The sequence below is a fragment of the Podarcis pityusensis genome, assembly GCF_964106645.2.
Source record: "Podarcis pityusensis genome assembly, chromosome: 13".
NCBI lineage: Eukaryota > Metazoa > Chordata > Lepidosauria > Squamata > Lacertidae > Podarcis > Podarcis pityusensis.
The window spans coordinates 55,403,290-55,422,821 of record NC_138038.1 but is presented as its reverse complement, the minus strand read 5'-3'; the positions used below and the strand labels follow the sequence as shown (position 1 = coordinate 55,422,821).

Sequence of the window (19,532 nt, the reverse complement as noted above, 5' to 3'; positions counted from 1 at the left end):
GATAATAAAAACAAGAAAAAAATGAAACAAAGCAATCATCTGCCTCACACACATTTAAAGGGTTAGAGAAAGTTTAGTAAGCCAAAGGCCTGATTGTTATGTTGTACTTACTCAAACACCCTTCCAAATTCACAGCCAATCACCGCTCACCCCCAGAATTTGAAACTTCCCCCTCCCCCAGCTAACATTGCCTTAAATCTATTATAATACTGTACTTGCTATTATTACATAAATGACTTTGCTAGAGGAGTACACAACTTTAGACACAAACACCAGAATATGGCACCCAAATTTTAAGCAGACACAAATGCATGAACAATTTTTAAGAGTCTCATAGGAGGGCCAGTGTAGTATATTGCCAGAGTATTCGACTACACCCTGGGAGACCTGGGTTCAAATCCCGACTTGGCCATGAAGCTCACTGGGAGACCTTGGGGAGCCAAACCTAACTCACAGTTGTTATGAATGGCATGTTTTGAATGAGCCACAAGATGGCTGAAGACCATCACACATTTTAGGCTGAAGAACACATCACAAAATGGATGCTATTATGAATGAAGTGTGTTATTAATGAACTGTGCTGATCAAAAGAAGCGAATGGAGTGTTCATGTTCTGGCAAAAAGTCCTGTACCTACAATGAAGCATAAAGACCAAGCCATGCAATGCTAGCCCCAAACAGTGAGTGTTGTACCGTGCCAGAAGACCGGGTACAAACATTAAGAGTTGTGATATGCCTAGAACATGCTAAAGATGGAGGACTTCCAAGAACATGCTAAGAACTGCCAGGAACATGTCACTCAGGAACATGAGACTTAGATGCACAATGAGAAGAGCATATAAGATTAGTCTCTTTCGGACTGAGGTGTGTGTCAGACGCAGTTGAGATCCAGCTGCCTGCCTGCCAGCCACCCTCTAGGTCTGGCCAACCTAGAGAAGGTGTGTGTGTGTGTGTGTGTGTGTGTGTGATTGCATGTGTGTCTGAGTGCATGTTCCCTTGTCTTGTTATGTGTTAAGTTTGTTAATCAATAAAGCAATGTTATATAGAAATTCCAATACGCATTGGTTGTCTCATTGCTTATTTGTGTTCTCTCTCTGGGGTGCACTATGTCTCATTCAAGCTAAACATCTAAACAGACAAGGAACCTGATTATTCTGTACAGGGTTATTCTCACAATTGTAAAGGAGGTGAAGAACCATGTAACCCCACAAGAACAGAACAAGAAAGGAGATTCTGATTAATCATCAAGATGCATTGCATTGGTTAGACAAGATGACACTCAAGATTCCTCCCAAAGCTACTATTCTATAACTCCAGGATTTTCCCCACTGTGAGTTTTTCATGGGAAGTGAGAGTTTGCTTCAAGGTGAAGCTCTTTCCGCATTCCAAGCACTATTCGGGTTTATCCGTCGTATGAATTCTTTGGTGGGAAGTAAGGTGATCCTTCCGACCGAAGCTCTTCCCACATTCCAAGCACTCATATGGCTTCTCCCCTGTATGAATTCTTTGGTGGGAAGTGAAATGGGCGCTCCATCTGAAGCTCTTTCCACACTCTCGGCATTCAAATGGTTTCTCCCCAGTGTGAATTCTCTGATGTCGATGGAACCCATATCGTGTAGTAAAGCACTTTGTGCACTCCAAGCAGTGATATAGATTCTCCCCTGTATGAATTTTTTGGTGGGAAGTAAGATTGTCCGTCCTGGAGAAGCTCTTTCCACATTCCACACACTGGTATGGTTTCTCCCCTGTATGAATTCTTTGGTGGGAAGTAAGATGGGACCTGTCACTAAAGCTCTTTCCACACTCTTGGCATTCAAATGGTTTCTCTCCCTTATGAATTCTCTGATGTCGATGGAAGCCTTTTCGTGTAGTAAAGCACTTCCTGCACTCCAAGCACTGAAATGGTTTCTCCCCTGTATGAATTCTTTGGTGAGAAGTGAGACTCTCCTTCCTGAAGAAAGTCTTCCCACATTCCACACACTGGTATGGTTTCTCTCCGCTGTGAATACTCTGATGTCGACGGAAGTATTTACTTGTAGGAAAAGACTCCCCACAGTCCAAGCACTTATATGGTTTCTCCCCTGTATGAATTCTTTGATGGGAAGTGAGACATGAGCTCCGCCTGAAGCTCTTCCCACACTCTAAGCACTGATATGGTTTCTCTCCAGTGTGAATTCTTTTGTGTTGATGCAAGTCTCTTCTTGTAGTAAAGAACTTCTCGCATTCCACACACTGAAATGGTTTCTCCCCTGTATGAATTATTTGATGGGAAGTTAGATAGGTCCACTTCCTAAAGCTTTTCCCACATTCCAAGCACTGGTATGGTTTCTCCCCACTGTGAATTCTCTTATGTTGATGTAAGTTTCTTCTTGTACTAAAGAACTTCTCACATTCTGGGCACTGAAATGGTTTCTCCCCTGTATGTATTCTTTGATGGGAAGTGAGACTTCCCTTTTGACTGAAGCTCTTCCCACATTCCAAGCACAGAAATGGCTTCTCTCCAGTGTGAATTCTTTTGTGTTGATGCAAGTCTCTTCTTGTAGTAAAGAACTTCTCACATTCAAGACACTGAAATGGTTTCTCCCCTGTATGAATTCTTTGATGGGAAGTGAGATAGGTCCTCTTCCTGAAGCTCTTCCCACAATCCAAGCACAGAAATGGTTTCTCCCCTGTATGAATTATTTGATGGGAAGTAAGCCTATGCTTCCAACTGAAGCTTTTTCCACATTCCAGGCACTGAAATGGTTTCTCCCCAGTGTGAATTCTCTTATGTTGCCATAGCTTTTTTCTTGCAGCAAAGCACTTTGTGCATTCCAAGCACTGATATGGTTTCTCCCCTGTATGAATATTTAGATGGGAAGTAAGACTATTCTTCCGACTGAAGCTCTTTCCACACTCCAGGCACTGAAAGGGTTTCTTCCCAATAGGATTTCTTTGATGGGAAGTGGAATGGGAGCTCTGACTGAAGTTCTCTCCATGTTCCAAATCTTGATATGGCTTCTCCACTGTGTGGATTTTGTCCTGTTGTCCCTTGTTCTTAATTTCTGATTCATCACCACCTGCAACGAAGAGAGGAACAGGTCAGAGCCTAAGAAAGAAATGGAGTTCCCAGTTTTTGAATAATGCTAATGAACATTTGTGATCAAGGAAGATCTGAAGGGAGTTAGATGGGAGGTCTTACTGGAGAGTTCACTGCCTTTGCTGACTGACATTCACTGTCATATTTATGGGAAATTCAGATTCAAAAAGCCTGTTCTTGTTTGGGATGAAATTTCTTTGGCTCAGTCATGGAACCACCTCCATCTGCAAGGTCAGAACTCTATTTGAATAAGAATTGGATTCTCTGTCTACCAATTACCTAGTGTCCAGGAGAGAAATAAAATACTGAGTAATGACAGAATTCTAAATGTGTCTTGAAAATATATCAAAAAGCTCAAAACTAACTACTGGTGATTTCAAAATATTAACATGAATATATAGTTCTGAAACTTTGCCTTCATTAACTTCTAAGCTACACTGTTTGTAAATGTCCCATCTCTGTTTTTCCTATGCAGAACGGACTGAAAACCGATGGTAGCTTTTTATAAGTGCAGAGAAGCAGAGAAGATCAAAGAAGGAGAACTAAATAATCATAATTAGTAAATAATAGAAAAGATAACAATGAATGCATTTTGATTTTTGATACAGCAGTAGATGAAGAAAAGTCCACAGCTTTGCAACTGTATGGAGCGAAGAAAGAAAGAAAGAAAGAAAGAAAGAAAGAAAGAAAGAAAGAAAGAAAGAAAGAAAGAAACTGTTCCGAAGCCAGAAGAGATTTATGGACGATTGGAGGTAGCAAAGACTGATCTGTAAATTAAACAGAGGCAGAAAAAGCCTCTCATCCATTGGAAATCAATTTGGAGAAAGACTTTTTGCTCCACCAAAAAATCCACAAAAATCAAAAGCTGGCAGAACCAACTTCCCTGAACACTCAGAAAGCCTATCCACATCCTGATCCCTGTGGGAAAAGGCAGAAGCGGAGGAGCAATATTCACAGACAAAACAGTCCCCTCCATTCAAGGTGAGCTGTGGGGGTGTGAGAATCCCAGGTGCTCTAGGTGGCAACGTTGGGATCCATCCAAATATGGGAGGTTTGTCCCAGAGAAATATCTCCTGAATTCCAAAACAGATATTATGACCCAAGAGGGAACTTTACCCAGAGAGATCATGGTCCTACAAGTCTCCTCCATGACTTCCTTATGCAGAGCTCTCTGGGCAGGATCCAGCAACGCCCACTCCTCAGCCGTGAAACAAACAGCGACATCTTCAAAAGAAACTGAGCTCTGAAAGAAAAATATCCTTCTCTTAGGCAGCATAAAAATCATTTCCTGCACGTTGCTTTTTTGCTTCCTGCCTGGGTTGTTTAAATCAGATTGGTCTGCTGCACATTCGGATTATTGGTTCTTATTTTAATGCTTTAATGGAGTTATTTCATCGTGTATTTTAATGATGGGTATGACTCTTAGTGAAAATGGGTGGAACTCCACCTTGTTTTATTCAGATCATTGTCTCTGTGCAAGAATTCCAGTTTGCCAAATGGAAGTATCCCTCTCTCCTCTCCCTGTGTGTTGTTCTGGGATGGAAAGTCTCTCTAGTTGTCTTAAAGACAATTTATAATGAATAATACTAGTGACATTCAGAGTTAAGGTGAAGGGGTTACTCTTTATCCTCAGCACAAAAACCTTCATTAATGGCATTTTCAGCCTTTGTTAAGGGCAGCTTTGACAGAAGGCAAGAGGGGATTCATTTGTCCCCAGAAACGCCCTCTCTTCCCCCCCTCATCCTCCCCCCCCCATGGCTCCTTCCCCCCACCTGATCCGGTTCCTCAGCTGCTGCTTCCCCTCCACCAGGATGAAGAGATGGAGGAGGAGGTCTTGCCGGCATCCTTCTTTCACCTGCGAGAGACAAAGGGAAGTGGTGAGACAGGAGTGCAGGATGCTTCTCTCAGAGGTACTTTCTGGCCTTTGTACCCATTTCATATTTTAGCTTTGTTTAAATACATCTTCTCTCCTTGGGGCTCTTGGCCCCGAGTGTCTTTCCCAAAACACTGAAAGAACCCACAGATGAGTTTGAGAATCGCCAGGATGTGACCCAACTAAGAAAAAACTCCTTTCTCCTCACCCAGCGGCCTCTCTCTGGTGTCCAATGGAGTCCTCCCTGCCCCAAAGGAATCAGGACCCATTTCTGCAGACAGATCCTTTTCCTGAAAGAGAAACAAGGATTCAAAAAAGAGAATGAGGAGAAGGGTTAGAAAAGGAAAAAGGATGAGCAATTTGGAGAGTTTTTTAGGATCTTCTCCCTCCGTGGAGCCCTCACCTGCTTCTTCTCCACCTGCTTCCTCTCCTCCGCCTGACTCAGGAGGAAACCTTCGGCCAGGGCCACTGCCTGGGAACTGGTCTCTGCTCCGCATTCCCTCACCCAGCTCTCCATCTCCGCTGGAAGGACAGCCAGGAACTGCTCCAAGATCACCAGGTCCAGCATCTCAGCTTTTGTGTGCCTTTCTGGCTTCAGCCATTGATGGTCAAAGCGGTAGAGTTGGCTGCAAACCTCATGGGGTCCTTCAGCCTCCTGGTGACAGGACTGCCTCAACTGCCGGCTCTGCGCCTCTGAGCGAAGGGTGTCCTCCTCTCCCAGGATCTTCTGCCCAGAGCTTTCCCAGAATCCCCCACTGCTCCCAGTTTCCATAGCATGGCCTCTTCCTGCTTCAGGGCCAGCTGAGTCTTGCTCATCCATCTTTAGGAAGGAATCCAGTTTTTCCTTGGCAAAGTTCTGCCTGTCTGATTTAGAGGTGCTGGCAAATGCTGCAAAGGAAATATATTGTTCTGTTATGAAATTGGCACACGGTCAGCAGAAGAAGGAGGTCCCCTGAGCAAGTGTGGATGAGTCTTGCTAGGAACCAGGACTGGACTGCACCACAGGCCAGACTCTGAGCTTTCTGTAAGAAAAAAAAGAAAGGAGAAGAAGAAGAAGAAGAAGAAATCCTCTCGCCCTCCTAGGGGGAAAGTGACCAGGCCAAAAGTGGAGGCAAATGAAGCGGTTTCTGTGAGATGAATCAACCTGGTTGCTCCTGCCTTTCAGTGCTTTCAGTCCAGGAATGAAATCAGCACTTTGCATCTCCACATCTCCAGACAGATTGATGGGGTGGGATCCCTTTTTCTCTGCTCTGAGGGCCAAATCCTGATCTGGCCAAGCCCCTGAGGGCCAAATGGGCGAGGCCAAAGTTATTATTGTGTTTTAAAGTTATCGGCTGCTCTGGGACCTTAAGGAGAAAGGCAGGTAATGATCAATCATAAAAATAAAAATACTGTGACGTAGCTTGACCTCCCCCGAGCCAGCATGTCTGGGGCTTCTCCTGGATCCAACACTCTCACTGGGGGCTCCGGTGGCCTCAGTGACTAGCAGGATCCCTTTCCAGCTCAGAGAGAGAGGACGAGGCCAGGGTCCTCCACGCTCTGGACCCCACGAGGCCATGGCGGTGCCCTCTAGGCGGAGCTGCCCAAATGCAAAAGTGGCCGGGCTCCCTCTCTTGACTCCTTGTCTTTCTCTCTCCCCCTTTTCTCCAAGGAGCTCCAGGGGGCATCCATGGGGGCCCCCCTCACTGAAGCCCCACAACCTTGAGAACACATCTAATTCCCCTCTCAAACAGCTGCTTGGATGGCCAGTTTTCCTGGCCCAATTCAAGGGGCTCACATTTGGTACCCCAAATATCGGAACACCAGCAGGACTGGGGCGCAAGAGCCCCTCTCCCTCCCTGCGCTTCCTTCCAGCAACTGGACCCCCCCTGCATCCCGGGGACCCCCCTCTTCTCCCCATTGCACCCTTTGCAAGAAGAGCAAAGACTCACCGGCTCCCCGGAGGCGCCACGGATGCAGCACGTGCAGAAGAGAGAGACAAAGGCCTCTCCTCCCTTTGAGGCAGGCGGGAGAGGGAGGGGCTTGGGCTCGGGAGTTTCTCCCCCCAACCCCCCCCTTGACTTCCTCTCCTCTCTAGGAATCCAGATCAATCTCCTTTAACCCTTGGCAAGCCAGCTCCCCCTCTCTCCCTCTCCCTCCTGTGCCGGGGAGTTCCGCAGGTGAACTCTGCCTTGCATTTAATTTTATCTGTCCTGAATCTTCCAACATTCCGACTCCTTGGATGTCTTTGAGTTCCAATCTCAGGAGATGCAACTCTCCCTCCACTTTCTCTGGTCCAGGCTTGGCTTTTGAAAATTGGGGGGGGGGGGGCTCAGTAATTAGCTAATTGGGAAGCACCGCTCTGAAGTCTAAAGAGCCCCAAAGGCTGCAACCTTTCTTCATAGCAAAGTCCGCCTTGATCATTTTGGCGGCCCTTTTCTGAGCCTCTTCCAACTCCTCAAACATCCTTCATGAGGAGAGATGACAGTACCCCCCATGAGGTGACGCCATAGAGTTGTGACCAGGGGGGGCTGCAGGGCTCTGTCCGGGGCCTGTTTTGCTCCATCTGTCGATCTTGGATGGAGGAAATGAGGGGATGCTCGTCCAGTTTGCAGATGACACCAATCTGGGAGGGAAGGCACAAAGGACAGAATCGGGAATCAAGATGACTATTTACAGATTGGAGAACTGGGGGCAAGCAAGCAAAATGAATTTCCATAGGGACAAAGGTCAGGTTCTGCACTTAGGCAGGAAGAACCAGATGCAGAACTATAGAATGGGGGACATAGCAGTGCATGTGAAAAAGATTGAGGGGTCTTGGTGGACCACAAGCTCCACCTGAGTTCACAGTGTGATGCAGCTGGCGGGGGGGGGGGAGGCGGTTCTGGTGCGTCCGGCTCCGCGCTGCTTCCCCTCGGGCTCCGCCGCCCCTCCCGCCGGCTTCCTCCCAGGAAGGCCCCTCCCGCCTGCCTTTCTTTCGCCCCCCTCTTCCCCACTGACCGGGACCCCCTCTTCCCTCCCCCCCCCCCCTCCATTCGCGGGCGAAGGCGGAGGGAAAGGCGAGGCGGGATGGCGAGCCAGGGGCCTGCGCAGCGCGGGCCGGAGCCGGGGGGCGGCGAGGGGGGCCCCTGCCGGGGGGGGGCGCAAAATCGGCGAGAAATATATCCACAAATCTCTCTCTAAACAAAAGTATCCATTATTGCCGGAGCGGCTGGTCCAGCTTCGAGGTGGGCGCGGCGGCAGAAGCAGCATCAATAGAGCCGCTCGGAGCCTGGCTGGACGGAAAGGCAACTGGAGGAGGATGCGGGAAGAGCGCCCCCCCCCCCCCCGAGACATGAAAATGGGTTTGTGCGGAGAGGGAGGCTTCGCCAGAAAAGAAGCGGCTCTGGCCAGCAGAAGCCCACCGGTCCTGCCCCCTCGGCAGAGGACGCGCGCGTGATTGTGTGGGAGGGAGGGAGGGAGGGAGGGGGCGCGCACGTGTGTGCCAAGTGGACGGATGGCGGAGGGAGCCAGCCCAGCCCCGGACTTCAGCCCTCGGGGGTCACCTCCCACATCTTGGGGTCCCTTTGAGTGCCCTGCGATTTATGACCCTCCCCGCACCATCTAGGATGAGGAGAGAAGCGGGGAGAAGTTCTCTCCATTCAGATACACCGCGCCTCCTTCCTTTATATTTATCCTGAGGCAAGGGCTTCAAATCCGCACTAAACTCCAATGTGGCTGACATCTGAGGAGAACATCGGCCGCTGGATCCGCCCCACAGGCCCCGCCTCCTGTCCTCACAGTGGCCAACCAGATGCCCATTATGGCAAACCCACAAGAGAGGTCCTCAGACAAGAGCCCTCTTCTCCCCTCCTGGGGTTTCCAGCAACAGAGGTTCAGAAGCGTGGCTGCCTCCAGCTGGGAAGGCAGAGCAGAACCAGCCTGGCTAGAAGGGGCCATCCATATCCCTCCCCTCCATGAATGCCTCTCATCCTCTTTGAAAGCCATCCTAGTTGATGGCTATCACCACCTCCTGCACAGCAGCCAACTCCTAGGGGCCAAGGTCTGAAAGGCATTTCCCAAGCATCCCCTCTGGGAATGACCATCCAAGTAGGACCAGTTCGGACAGCTGCTCCAGAAGGAGACAATGGTCAGTAGTATCAAAAGCCAGTGAGAGGTTGAGGGGAATTAACAGGGACATGTTCCCCTGTCTCTCTCTCTTGAGAGAAGTCATCATTCAGGGCCACCAAAGCAGTTTCTGTGCCAAAACTGGACCTAAACCCTGATTGAAATGGATGTAGAAAATCAGTTTCCTCCAAGAGCCCCTGGATCTGGTCCACAACCACCCGCTCCAGAACCTTGCCCAGGAAAGGGAGATGAGCAACCAGCCGGTAGTTAGTGTGGGAATGTTCAGGGATGCAGGAGAGGATATATTGTTTGATTATATCCTTTCCAACTTGTGTTAACAAGTTCCACAATTTAGCAGAGTAACATTCCCCTTTTTAAACTCACAGCAGATGCGTTTGCTCAGGCTCGCTAAAGCCTCTATAATAAGTTTCATTTGTAATGTCCCCTTTAGTCCCTCATAAAAGATAAGACACAACACAGCCTTCTGTAAAAGTATAAAAAGAATTTACTCACTCACATTCTGTTCACAATTGGATCCCAGAAGGCAGACTTAGCTTACAAAAGTAATGCACACCTGGAAACTATCCCATAAGGAGACAGTTCCTTTGTCCTCTCTTGGCTGCAAGCCAAGAAGGCATCTTAGGCTAAGCAGATGTTGCTTCTTCGATGAAAGTAGTCAGAGAGAGAGAGAGGTGGCTGACCAGTCCTGCTCTATGTTACCTGGGCAGGTGAGGTCATGCCCACCTCTAGTCATATGCAAACTGGGTGGGTGGGGATGCTTTGAGAGCGCAGGTGGAGGCCTTGAGATGGATGAAATGGCCCCAGCCCCACCAGATGCTTCATGGGACGTGAAATATTTATTCCAGGTGAATCTCTTTCCACATTCCAAGCACTATTCGGGATTCTCCGTTGTATGAATTCTTTGGTGCAAAGTGAGATGAGACCTGCGACTGAAGCTCTTTCCACACTCTTGGCATTGAAATGGTTTCTCCCCAGTGTGAATTTTCTGATGTCGACGGAAGTGTGTGCTTGTAGTAAACCTCTTCTTGCATTCCAGGCACTGATATGGTTTCTCCCCACTGTGAATTCTTTGATGGGAAGTCAGACTTGAGCTCCGACTGAAGCTCTTCCCACATTCCACGCACTGATATGGTTTCTCCCCCGTATGAATCCTTTGATGGGAACAGAGATTGGCCCTCTGACTGAAGCGCTTCCCACACTCTAAGCACTGATATGGTTTCTCCCCTGTATGAATTCTCTGGTGTTGATGCAAGTCTCTTCTTGTAGTAAAGCACTTCTCACATTCCAAGCACTGATACGGCTTCTCCCCTGTATGAATTCTGAGGTGAGAAGTGAGACTGTCCCTCCTGAAGAAGCTCTTCCCACATTCCACACACTGGTACGGTTTCTCTCCGCTGTGAATACTCTGATGTCGACGGAAGTATTTGCTTGTAGGAAAAGACTCCCCACATTCCAAGCACTTATATGGTTTCTCCCCTGTATGAATCCTTTGATGGGAAGTGAGACATGACCTCCGATTGAAGTTCTTCCCACATTCCAGACACTGAAATGGTTTCTCCCCTGTATGAATTATTTGATGGGAAGTGAGGTGGTCGTTCCGCCTGAAGCTCTTCCCACACTCTAAGCACTGATATGGTTTCTCCCCACTGTGAATTCTCTGATGTTGTTGCAAGTCTCTTCTTGTAGTAAAGAACTTCTCACATTCCAGGCACTGATACGGCTTCTCCCCTGTATGAATTCTTTGGTGGGAAGTGAAATGGGCTCTCCATCTGAAGCTCTTTCCACACTCTTGGCATTGAAATGGTTTCTCCCCAGTGTGAATTCTCTGATGTTGATGAAATAAATTTTGTGTAGTAAAGCACTTTGTGCATTCCAAGCACTGAAATGGTTTCTCCCCGGAATGAATTCTTTGATGGGAAATAAGACTGTCCTTCCTGGAGAAGCTCTTCCCACATTCCATGCACTGGTACGGTTTCTCTCCGCTGTGAATACTCTGATGTCGATGGAAGCATTTGCTTGTAGGAAAAGACTTCCCACACTTCAAGCACTTATATGGTTTCTCCCCAGAATGAATTCTTTGATGGTCTTTGAAATGTGAGCTGTGATTGAAGCTCTTTCCACATTCCAGGCACTGAAAGGGTTTCTTCCCAATAGGATTTATTTGATGGGAAGTGGCATGGGAGCCCTGACTGAAGTTCTCCCCACACTCCAAATCTTGATATGGCTTCTCCACTGTGTGGATTTTGTCCTGTTGCCCCTTTTTCTTAATTTCGATTTCATCACCAACTGCAACAAAGAGAGGAACAGGTCAGAGCCTAAGAAAGAAATGGAGTTCCCAGTTTTCGAATAATGCCAATGAACATTTGTGATCAAGGAAGATCTGAAGGGAGTTAGATGGGAGGTCTTACTGCAGAGTTCACTGCCTTTGCTGACTGACATTCACTGACATATTTATGGGAAATACAGATTCAAAAAGCCTGTTCATTTCAGGAATGAAATTTCTTTGGCTCAATCATTGAACCAACTCCATCTGCAAGGTCAGAGATATCTTTGAATATGAATTGGATTCTCTGTCTACCAATTACTTAGCGTGCAAGGGAGAATTAAACTGCTGGGTAATGACAGAATTCTAAACGGGTCTTGAAAATATATCAAAAAGCTCAAAACTAACTACTGGTGATTTCAAAATATTAACATGAATATATAGTTCTGAAACTTTGCCTTCATTAACTTCTAAGCTACACTGTTTGTAAATGTCCCATCTCTGTTTTTTGCTATGCGGAACGGACTGAAAACCGACGGGAACTTTTTATAAGTGCAGAGAAGCGGAGACGGTCAAGGGAGAAAAACTAATAAATCATAATTAGTAAATCATAGCAAAAATAACACGGGGTGCCTTTTGATTTTGGATATGCCATAACCAACAGTTAAGCGATGAAAGGTGCAGAATGGCTGGAGAGGTTTGAGAGAGACTGCAGGTGAGAGAATGGACAGAATCTGTTGGGGGGGGGGGAAACCTGAGACAGCAGTAGATGAAGAAAAGTGCACAGCTTTACAAATGTAAAAAGGGAAGAAAGAAAGAAAGAAAGAAAGAAAGAAAGAAAGAAAGAAAGAAGGAAGGAAGGAAGGAAGGAAGGAAGAAAGGAAGGAAGAAAGAAAGAAAGAAAGCTGTTCCTAAGCCAGAAGCTACAGTTTAGAACTGTATATGGAACAACTGATTGGTTCAAAACACTCAGAAAGCCTATCCACATCCTGATCCCTGTGGGGAAAGGCAGAAGCGAAGGAACAATAGTCACAGACAAAACAGTCCCTAGCCGTCCATTCAAGGTGAACTGTGGGGTGTGAGAATCCCAGGTGCTCTAGGTGGCAACGTTGGGATCCATCCAAATATGGGAGGTTTGTCCCAGAGAAATATCTATTGAATTCCAAAACAGAGATTATGACCCAAGCGGGAACTTTACCCAGAGAGATCATGGTCCTCCAAGTCTCCTCCATGACTTCCTTATGCAGAGCTCTCTGGGCAGGATCCAGCAACGCCCACTCCTCAGCCGTGAAACAAACAGCGACATCTTCAAAAGAAACTGAGCTCTGAAAGAAAAGTATCCTTCTCTTAGGCAGCATAAAAACCATTTCCTGCACGTTGCTTTTTTGCTTCCTGCCTGGATTGTTCTAATTGGATTGGTCTGCTGCACATTTGGATTATTGGTGCTTATTTTAATGAACTCCACGTTGTTTTATTCAGATCATTGTCTCTGTGCAAGAATTCCAGTTTGCCAAATGGAAGAATCCCTCTCTCCTCTCACCTAAGTTTTGTTCCGGAATGGAAAGACTATCCAGATGTCCTAAAAACAACTTATAATGAATAATACTAGTGACATTTAGAGTTAAGGTGAAGGGGTTACTCTTTATCCTCAGTGCATAAACATTCATTAATGGCATTTTCAGCCTTTGTTAAGGGCAGCTTTGACAGAAGCAATGAGGAGGGGAGAGATTTGTTCTGTCTCAGAAATGCCCTCTCCCCCTCCTTCCTCAGCCTCTTTCCCCCCAAGGCTCCTTCCCCCTACGTGGGGCTACCTTTGAAGGTGACTTGGAAACTACAACTAATCCAGAACGCGGCAGCTAGACTGGTGACTGGGAGCGGCCGCCGGTCTTGAAAGACCTACACTGGCTCCCAGTACGTTTCCGAGCACAATTCAAAGTGTTGGTGCTGACCTTTAAAGCCCTAAACGGCCTCAAAGGCCCAGCAGACCTGAAGGAGCATCTCCACCCCCATCATTCTACCCGGACACTGAAGTCCAGTGCCAAGGGCCTTCTGGCGGTTCCCTCCCTGCAAGAAGCCAAGTTACAGGGAACCAGACAGAGGGCCTTCTCGGTAGTGGAACACCCTCCCACCAGATGTCAAAGAGAAAAATAGCTACCAGACTTTTAGAAGACATCTGAAGGCAGCCCTGTTCAGGGAAGCTTTTAATGTTTGACATATTACAGTATTTTAATATTTTTTGGAAGCTGCCCAGAGTGGCTGGGGAAGCCCAGCCAGATAGGCGGGGTATAAAAAAAAATTATTATTATTATACCTGATCCGGTTCCTCAGCCGCTGCTTCCCCTCCACCAGGACGAAGAGATGGAGGAGGAGGTCTTGCCGGCATCCTTCTTTCACCTGCGAGAGACAAAGGGAAGTGGGGAGACAGGAGTGCAGAATGCTTCTCCCAGAGGTGCATTTGGGAGTTTGTCCCCATTTCATATTTTAGTTATGTTCAAATATATCTCATCTCCTTTGGGTTCTTGGCCCCAAGTGGCTTCTCCCAAAAGATTAGTTTCAGAATCAACAGAATGGAATCAAAAGAAGAAAAACTTCCTTCCTCCTTACCCAGCGGCCCCTCTCTGGTGTCCAACAAAGTCCTCTCTGCCTCAGAGGAATCAGGACACGTTTCTGCCAACAGATCCTTTTCCTGAAAGAGCAACAAGAATTTGTAATAGAGAATGTAGAGAATGTTTAAAAAAGGAATGGCTGGGGCAAAAACTTGAGGGGTGTCCAAAGTCATTTCAAAAAAAGGATGGGATTTAGGGATCTTCTCCCTCCTGTTTGGAGCCCCTTGGGAGCATCCAGAGGAAAGTCTCTCTCACCTGCTTCCTCTCCTCTGCCTGACTCAGGAGGAAACCTTCGGCCAGGGCCACTGCCTGGGAACTGGTCTCTGCTCCGCATTCCCTCACCCAGCTCTCCATCTCCGCTGGAAGGACAGCCAGGAACTGCTCCAAGATCACCAGGTCCAGCATCTCAGCTTTCGTGTGCCTTTCTGGCTTCAGCCACTGGTGGCAAAGGTGGAGGAACCAGCGGCAAACCTCTCGGGGTCCTTTGGCCTCCTGGGAGCAGAACCACCTGAACTGCTGGCTCTGCACCTCTGAGCGAAGGGTGTCCTCCTCTCCCAGGATCTTCTGCCCAGAGCTTTCCCAGAATCTCCCACTGCTCCCAGTTTCCATAGCATGGCCTCTTCCTGCTCCAGGGTCAGCTGAGTCTTGCTCATGCATCTTTAGGAAGGAATCCATTATTTCTTTGGCCAAGTTCTGTCTGTCTGATTTAGAGGTGCTGCCAAATACTGCAAAGGAAATATATTGTTCTGTTATAAAATTGACCCGCTGTCAGGAGAATAGAAAGGTTCTCTGAGCAAGTGTGGATGAGTCTTGCTAGGAACCAGAGTATGAGTACATCACAGGCCAGACTCTGAGCTTTGTTTAAGAAGGAAAGGAAGAAGAAAGGAGAAGAAGAAATCCTCTCGCCCTCCTAGGGGGAAAGTGACCAGCCCAAAAGTGGAGGCAAATGAAGGTGTTTTTGTGAGATGAATCAACCTGGTGGCTCCTGCCTCTCAGTGTTTTCAGCCCAGGAATGAAGTCAGAACAATGATTCATTTGTTCCGAGTGTAATGTGGGCACTAGGCCAGAGTGGGGCTCCTCAAGAGTTGCTCTCCCTCCCACCCCCATTTCAGGGCACTCTCCTTTTCTGTTTCTGTCTCATTTTCTAGCACTGTGCATCTCCAATGTCCTCCAGACACACTGCTGGGGTGGGATCCCTTTTTCTCTGTTCTGAGGGTCAGATCCTGATCTGGCCAAGCCCTTGAGGGCCACATGCATGAGGCCAAAGTTCATGTGGGACAGCACTAAGAAGCAAGTGCAATATTGAGTTTTAATCTTGTGCTTTAATGTTGGCAGCTACTCTGGGACCTTAAGGAGAAAGGCAGGTAATGATCAATCATAAAAATAAAAATACTGTGACGTAGCTTGACCTCCCCCCAGCCAGCATGTCTGGGGCTTCTCCTGGATCCCACACACTCACCTCAGTGACTAGCAGGATCCCTTTCCAGCTCAGAGAGAGAGGACGAGGCCAGGGTCCTCCACGCTCTGGACCCCACGAGGCCATGGCAGTGCCCTCTAGGCGGAGCTGCCCAAATGCAAAAGTGGCCGGGCTCCCTCTCTTGACTCCTTGTCTTTCTCTCTCCCCCTTTTCTCCATGGGGCATCCATGGGGCCCCCCCTCCTCACTGAAGCCCCACAACCTTGAGAACACATCTAATTCCCCTCTCAAACAGCTGCTTGGATGGCCAGTTTTCCTGGCCCAATTCAAGGGGCTCACATTTGGTACCCCAAATATCAGAACACCAGCAGGACTGGGGCGCAGGAGCCCCTCTCTCCCCCTGCTCCCCCTTGCAGCAACTGGACCCCCCCCTGCATCCCGGGGACCCCCCCTCTTCTCCCCATTGCACCCTTTGCAAGAAGAGCAAAGACTCACCGGCTCCCCGGAGGCGCCACGGATGCAGCACGTGCAGAAGAGAGAGACAAAGGCCCCTCCTCCTCTGGGGGAGTTCCTGGCCCCCAACCCCCCCTTGACTTCCTCTCCTCTCTAGGAATCCCACTCAATCTCCTTTAACCCTTGGCAAGCCAGCTCCCCCTCTCTCCCCCTCTCTCCGGTGTCCTGTGCCGGGGAGTTCCACAGGTGAACTCTGCCTTGCGTTTAATTTTCTGTCCTGAATCTTCCAACATACTGATTCCTTGGGTGTCTTTGAGTTCCACTTTCAGGAGATGCAACTCTCCCTCCACTTTCTCTAGGCCAGGCTTGGCTTTTGAAAATTGGGGGGGGGGTGTGTCAGTAATTAGCTAAATGGGAGGCACTGCTCTGAAGTCTAAAGAGCCCCAAAGGCTGCAACCTTTCTTCATAGCAAAGTCCGCCTTGATCATTTTGGCAGCCCTTTTCTGAACCTTTTCCAACTCCTCAAACATCCTTCATGAGGAGAGGCGACTGCACCCCCCATGAGGTGACGCCATAGAGTTGTGACGGGGGGGGGGGGGCGGGCTGCAGGGCTCTGTTCGGGGCCTGTTTTGCTCCATCTGTCGATCTTGGATGGAGGAACTGAGGGGATGCTCGTCCAGTTTGCATATGACACCAAACTGGGAGGGAAGGCACAAAGGACAGAATCGGGATTCAAGATGACCATTTACAAATGAATTTCCATAGGGACAAAGGTCAGATTCTGCACTTAGGCAGGAAGAACCAGATGCAGAACTATAGAACGGGGGACATAGCAGTGCATGTGAAAAAGATCGAGGGGTCTTGGTGGACCACAAGCTCCACCTGAGTTCACAGTGTGATGCAGCTGAGAAGAAGCGAATGCTATTCTAGGCAGCGTCCACAGAGGTCCAGTGTCCAGATCAAGGGAAGAAATAGTACTGCGCCATTATGACTTGGTCAGACCACACCTGGAAGACTGTGTCCAATTCTGGGCAAAACAATTTAAGAAGGACGTTGACCAGCGGGAAGGTGGTCAAATTTTAAGCAGACACAAATTTTAAGCAGACACAAATTTTAAGCAGACACAAATGCAGGCACAACTTCCCAGAGTCTCATTGAGGGCAAGACCTGGATGATGCTGGTCAACGCTGTCTACCAGCTCCATCTGGTACACAGGCTGAGACCCTCCCTGCCCACAGGCTGTCTCGCCAGAGAGGTACATGCTCTAGTTACCTCCTGCTTGGACTACTGCCATGCACTCTACATGGGGCTACCTTTGAAGGTGACTCATAAACTACAACTAATCCAGAATGCGGCAGCTGGACTGGGGACTGGGAGTGGGCATTGGGGCTATAGAACACTGGTCCTAAATTATCTTCATTGGCTCTCAGTATGTTCCCGAGCACAATTCAAAATGTTGGTGCTGACCTTTAAAGCCCTAAACGGCCTTGGCCCAGTATATCTGAAGGAGCGTCTCCACCCCCATCGTCCAGCCCAGACACTGAGATCCAGCTCCAAAGGACTTCTGCTGCTTGCCTCCCTGCGAGAAGTGAGGTTATAGGGAACCAGGCAGAGGGTCTTCTCAGCAGTGGCACCTGCCCTGTGGAACACCCTCCCTTCAGATGTCAAGGAGATAAAGAACCTCACAACTTTTAGAAGAAATCTGAAGGCAGTCCTGGATCAGGAAGTTTTTAGTTTTTGATGTTTTATAATTTTTTATATGTACTGTGTGGCTCCCAGAGTGGCTCAGGAAACCCAGCCAGATGGGTGGGGTATAAATTTAACAACAAAAACACAATTATTATTATTAGTAGTAGTAGGTGGCGGGTGGCGCTGTGGTCTAAACCACTGAGCATCTTGCAATTGCTGATCAGAAGGTCAGCGGTTCAAATCCCCGCAATGGGGTGAGCTCCCATTGCTCGGTCCCTGCTCCTGCCAACCTAGCAGTTTGAAAGCACGCCAGTGCAAGTAGATAAATAGGTACCAATGTGGCGGGAAGGTAAATGGCATTTCCGTGCACTCTGGTTTCCACCACGGTGTTCCATTGCCCCAGAAGCAGTTTAGTCATCCTGGCTATCTGTGGACAAACGTCGGCTCCCTCGGCCTGAAAGCAAGATGAGCGCCGCAACCCCATAGTCACCTGACTTAACCGTCATGGGGTCCTTTACCTTTACCTTAGTAGTAGTATTAAAATGCATTCTCTTTTTTATAAGTATTTTTTATTAGATTTTACAAATAAAATGTCTTTGGTCTTCTCATATCATAAATATGCAAGCAATCCAAATCTATTCCAAATCTATTATCGTGACCTTCCAGGTCTAAAATATCTGTACTTTTCAATGTTATCCATTCCTTTAGCCAGCGGAGACAGGATGCCTCATAATATAATTTTAAATCTGGCATCCCTTCTCAGCCATGAAGATCACTGGGCAACCTTGAGGATCAGGCACTACATCACAACATTGCCAGGGATTGGACTAGATGATCCTCAGCGTCCCTTCCAACACTACAATCTTATAACTCTATTACATTCCCGGATGCAAGTTATTTGATGGGAAGTGAAACTTTCATTCCAGGTGAAGTTTTTTCCACATTTCAAGCACTATTAGGGTGTCTCCGTCATATGAATTCTTTGATGGGAAGTGAGTGTTTGCTTCAAGGCGAAGCTCTTTCCGCACTCTTGGCATTGAAATGGTTTTCCCCCATTGTGAAGTCTTTGATGTCACAGAAGTGCTTTTCTTGCAGTAAAGCCCATTGTGCATTCTAGGGACAGTTTCTGCCCTTTATTAATTATTTGGTGGGAAGTGAGACTTTTCTTGTGGGTGAAGCTCTTTCCACATTCCAAGCACTTAAATGGTTTCATCCCAAAGGGATTTCTTTTATCAGAAGTAGAATGGGAGCTCTGAGTGAAGTTCTTTCCACTCTCTGAATATTCATATGGCTTCTCCATGTAGAAATTTTCATGGTTTCCTTTGCTCTCAATTTCCAATTTGTCACCAGCTGCAATGAAATGAGACATGAATCAGAGCGCCAGAAAGCTATGAAGCCGCCAATTATTGAAAAATGCTCATTAACGCTTGTGAGAGGAAGAACTGAGAGGAGTTAGATCAGAGGGTGTTACTTCAGGGTTCATTGCCTTTATTGACAGGCATTCAGGGACATCTTTATGGCAACCTTAGATTTGAAAAGCCTATTTTCTGGGATGGATTTTGTTTGGCCCAATTATGAAATCTGCTCCACCTCTTATGTCAGCCATCTTTTTGGGTCAACCAGAAACACATAGCTAAAATAAAAAAAATCTGCCAGAAGCTACTTCCATTTCCCTAACCACTCTGAAGCCAACATTTTAAAAAGGACTGGGCAGTTCAGACCAGCCTGATCCTTGTTTAAAAAGACATAACTGGAGGAAGCATATTCACAACAAATCAGTAGATGGCCCTCCATGCAAAGTGAGTCCGTTTGGTTTATTGTGTTTAACAAACAGCCTTTACAAACATCCATGCAAAGTGTGCTGTGGGGGGATTTGAATCACTGGGGCCGAAGGTGTGCTGTTGAGCTCTATCAAAATCTGGGAGCTTCATCACATAGAGATTTATGTATGGAATTTCAAAATGTGTATTATGATCAAACAGGGTATTAGAGGTTACCGACTATAACTGCTTCCCAAAGCTCTAGCAGAATTTCCCTGGCGGCAGAC

General features: G+C 47.6%; 1 protein-coding gene across 1 annotated transcript; it reads right to left on the bottom strand.

The window, feature by feature from the left end:
• Positions 1-1,360: 1,360 nt before the first annotated feature.
• On the bottom strand, positions 1,361-15,903 carry LOC308460983 (uncharacterized protein). Its single transcript, XM_080977529.1, has 6 exons — positions 15,839-15,903; positions 14,183-14,652; positions 13,926-14,007; positions 13,633-13,715; positions 12,520-12,646; positions 1,361-3,058 (listed from the first exon to the last, which is right to left on the bottom strand). The coding sequence occupies exons 2-6, from the start codon at positions 14,600-14,602 to the stop codon at positions 1,392-1,394; spliced, it is 2,379 nt and encodes a 792-aa protein (XP_080833655.1). The 5' UTR covers positions 14,603-14,652; positions 15,839-15,903; the 3' UTR covers positions 1,361-1,391.
• Positions 15,904-19,532: the final 3,629 nt, after the last annotated feature.

Bases quoted from the DNA above. Each gene is read 5' to 3' on its own strand.
- LOC308460983 (XM_080977529.1), bottom strand. From the start codon at position 14,602: ATGGATTCCTTCCTAAAGATGCATGAGCAAGACTCAGCTGACCCTGGA. The intron at 13,716-13,925 runs GTAAGGAGGAAG...TGTCTCTCGCAG, and splicing joins CACCAGAGAGGGGCCGCTGG to GTGAAAGAAGGATGCCGGCA. The intron at 12,647-13,632 runs GTATAATAATAA...CTTTTCTTTCAG, and splicing joins CGGCTGAGGAACCGGATCAG to AGCTCAGTTTCTTTTGAAGA.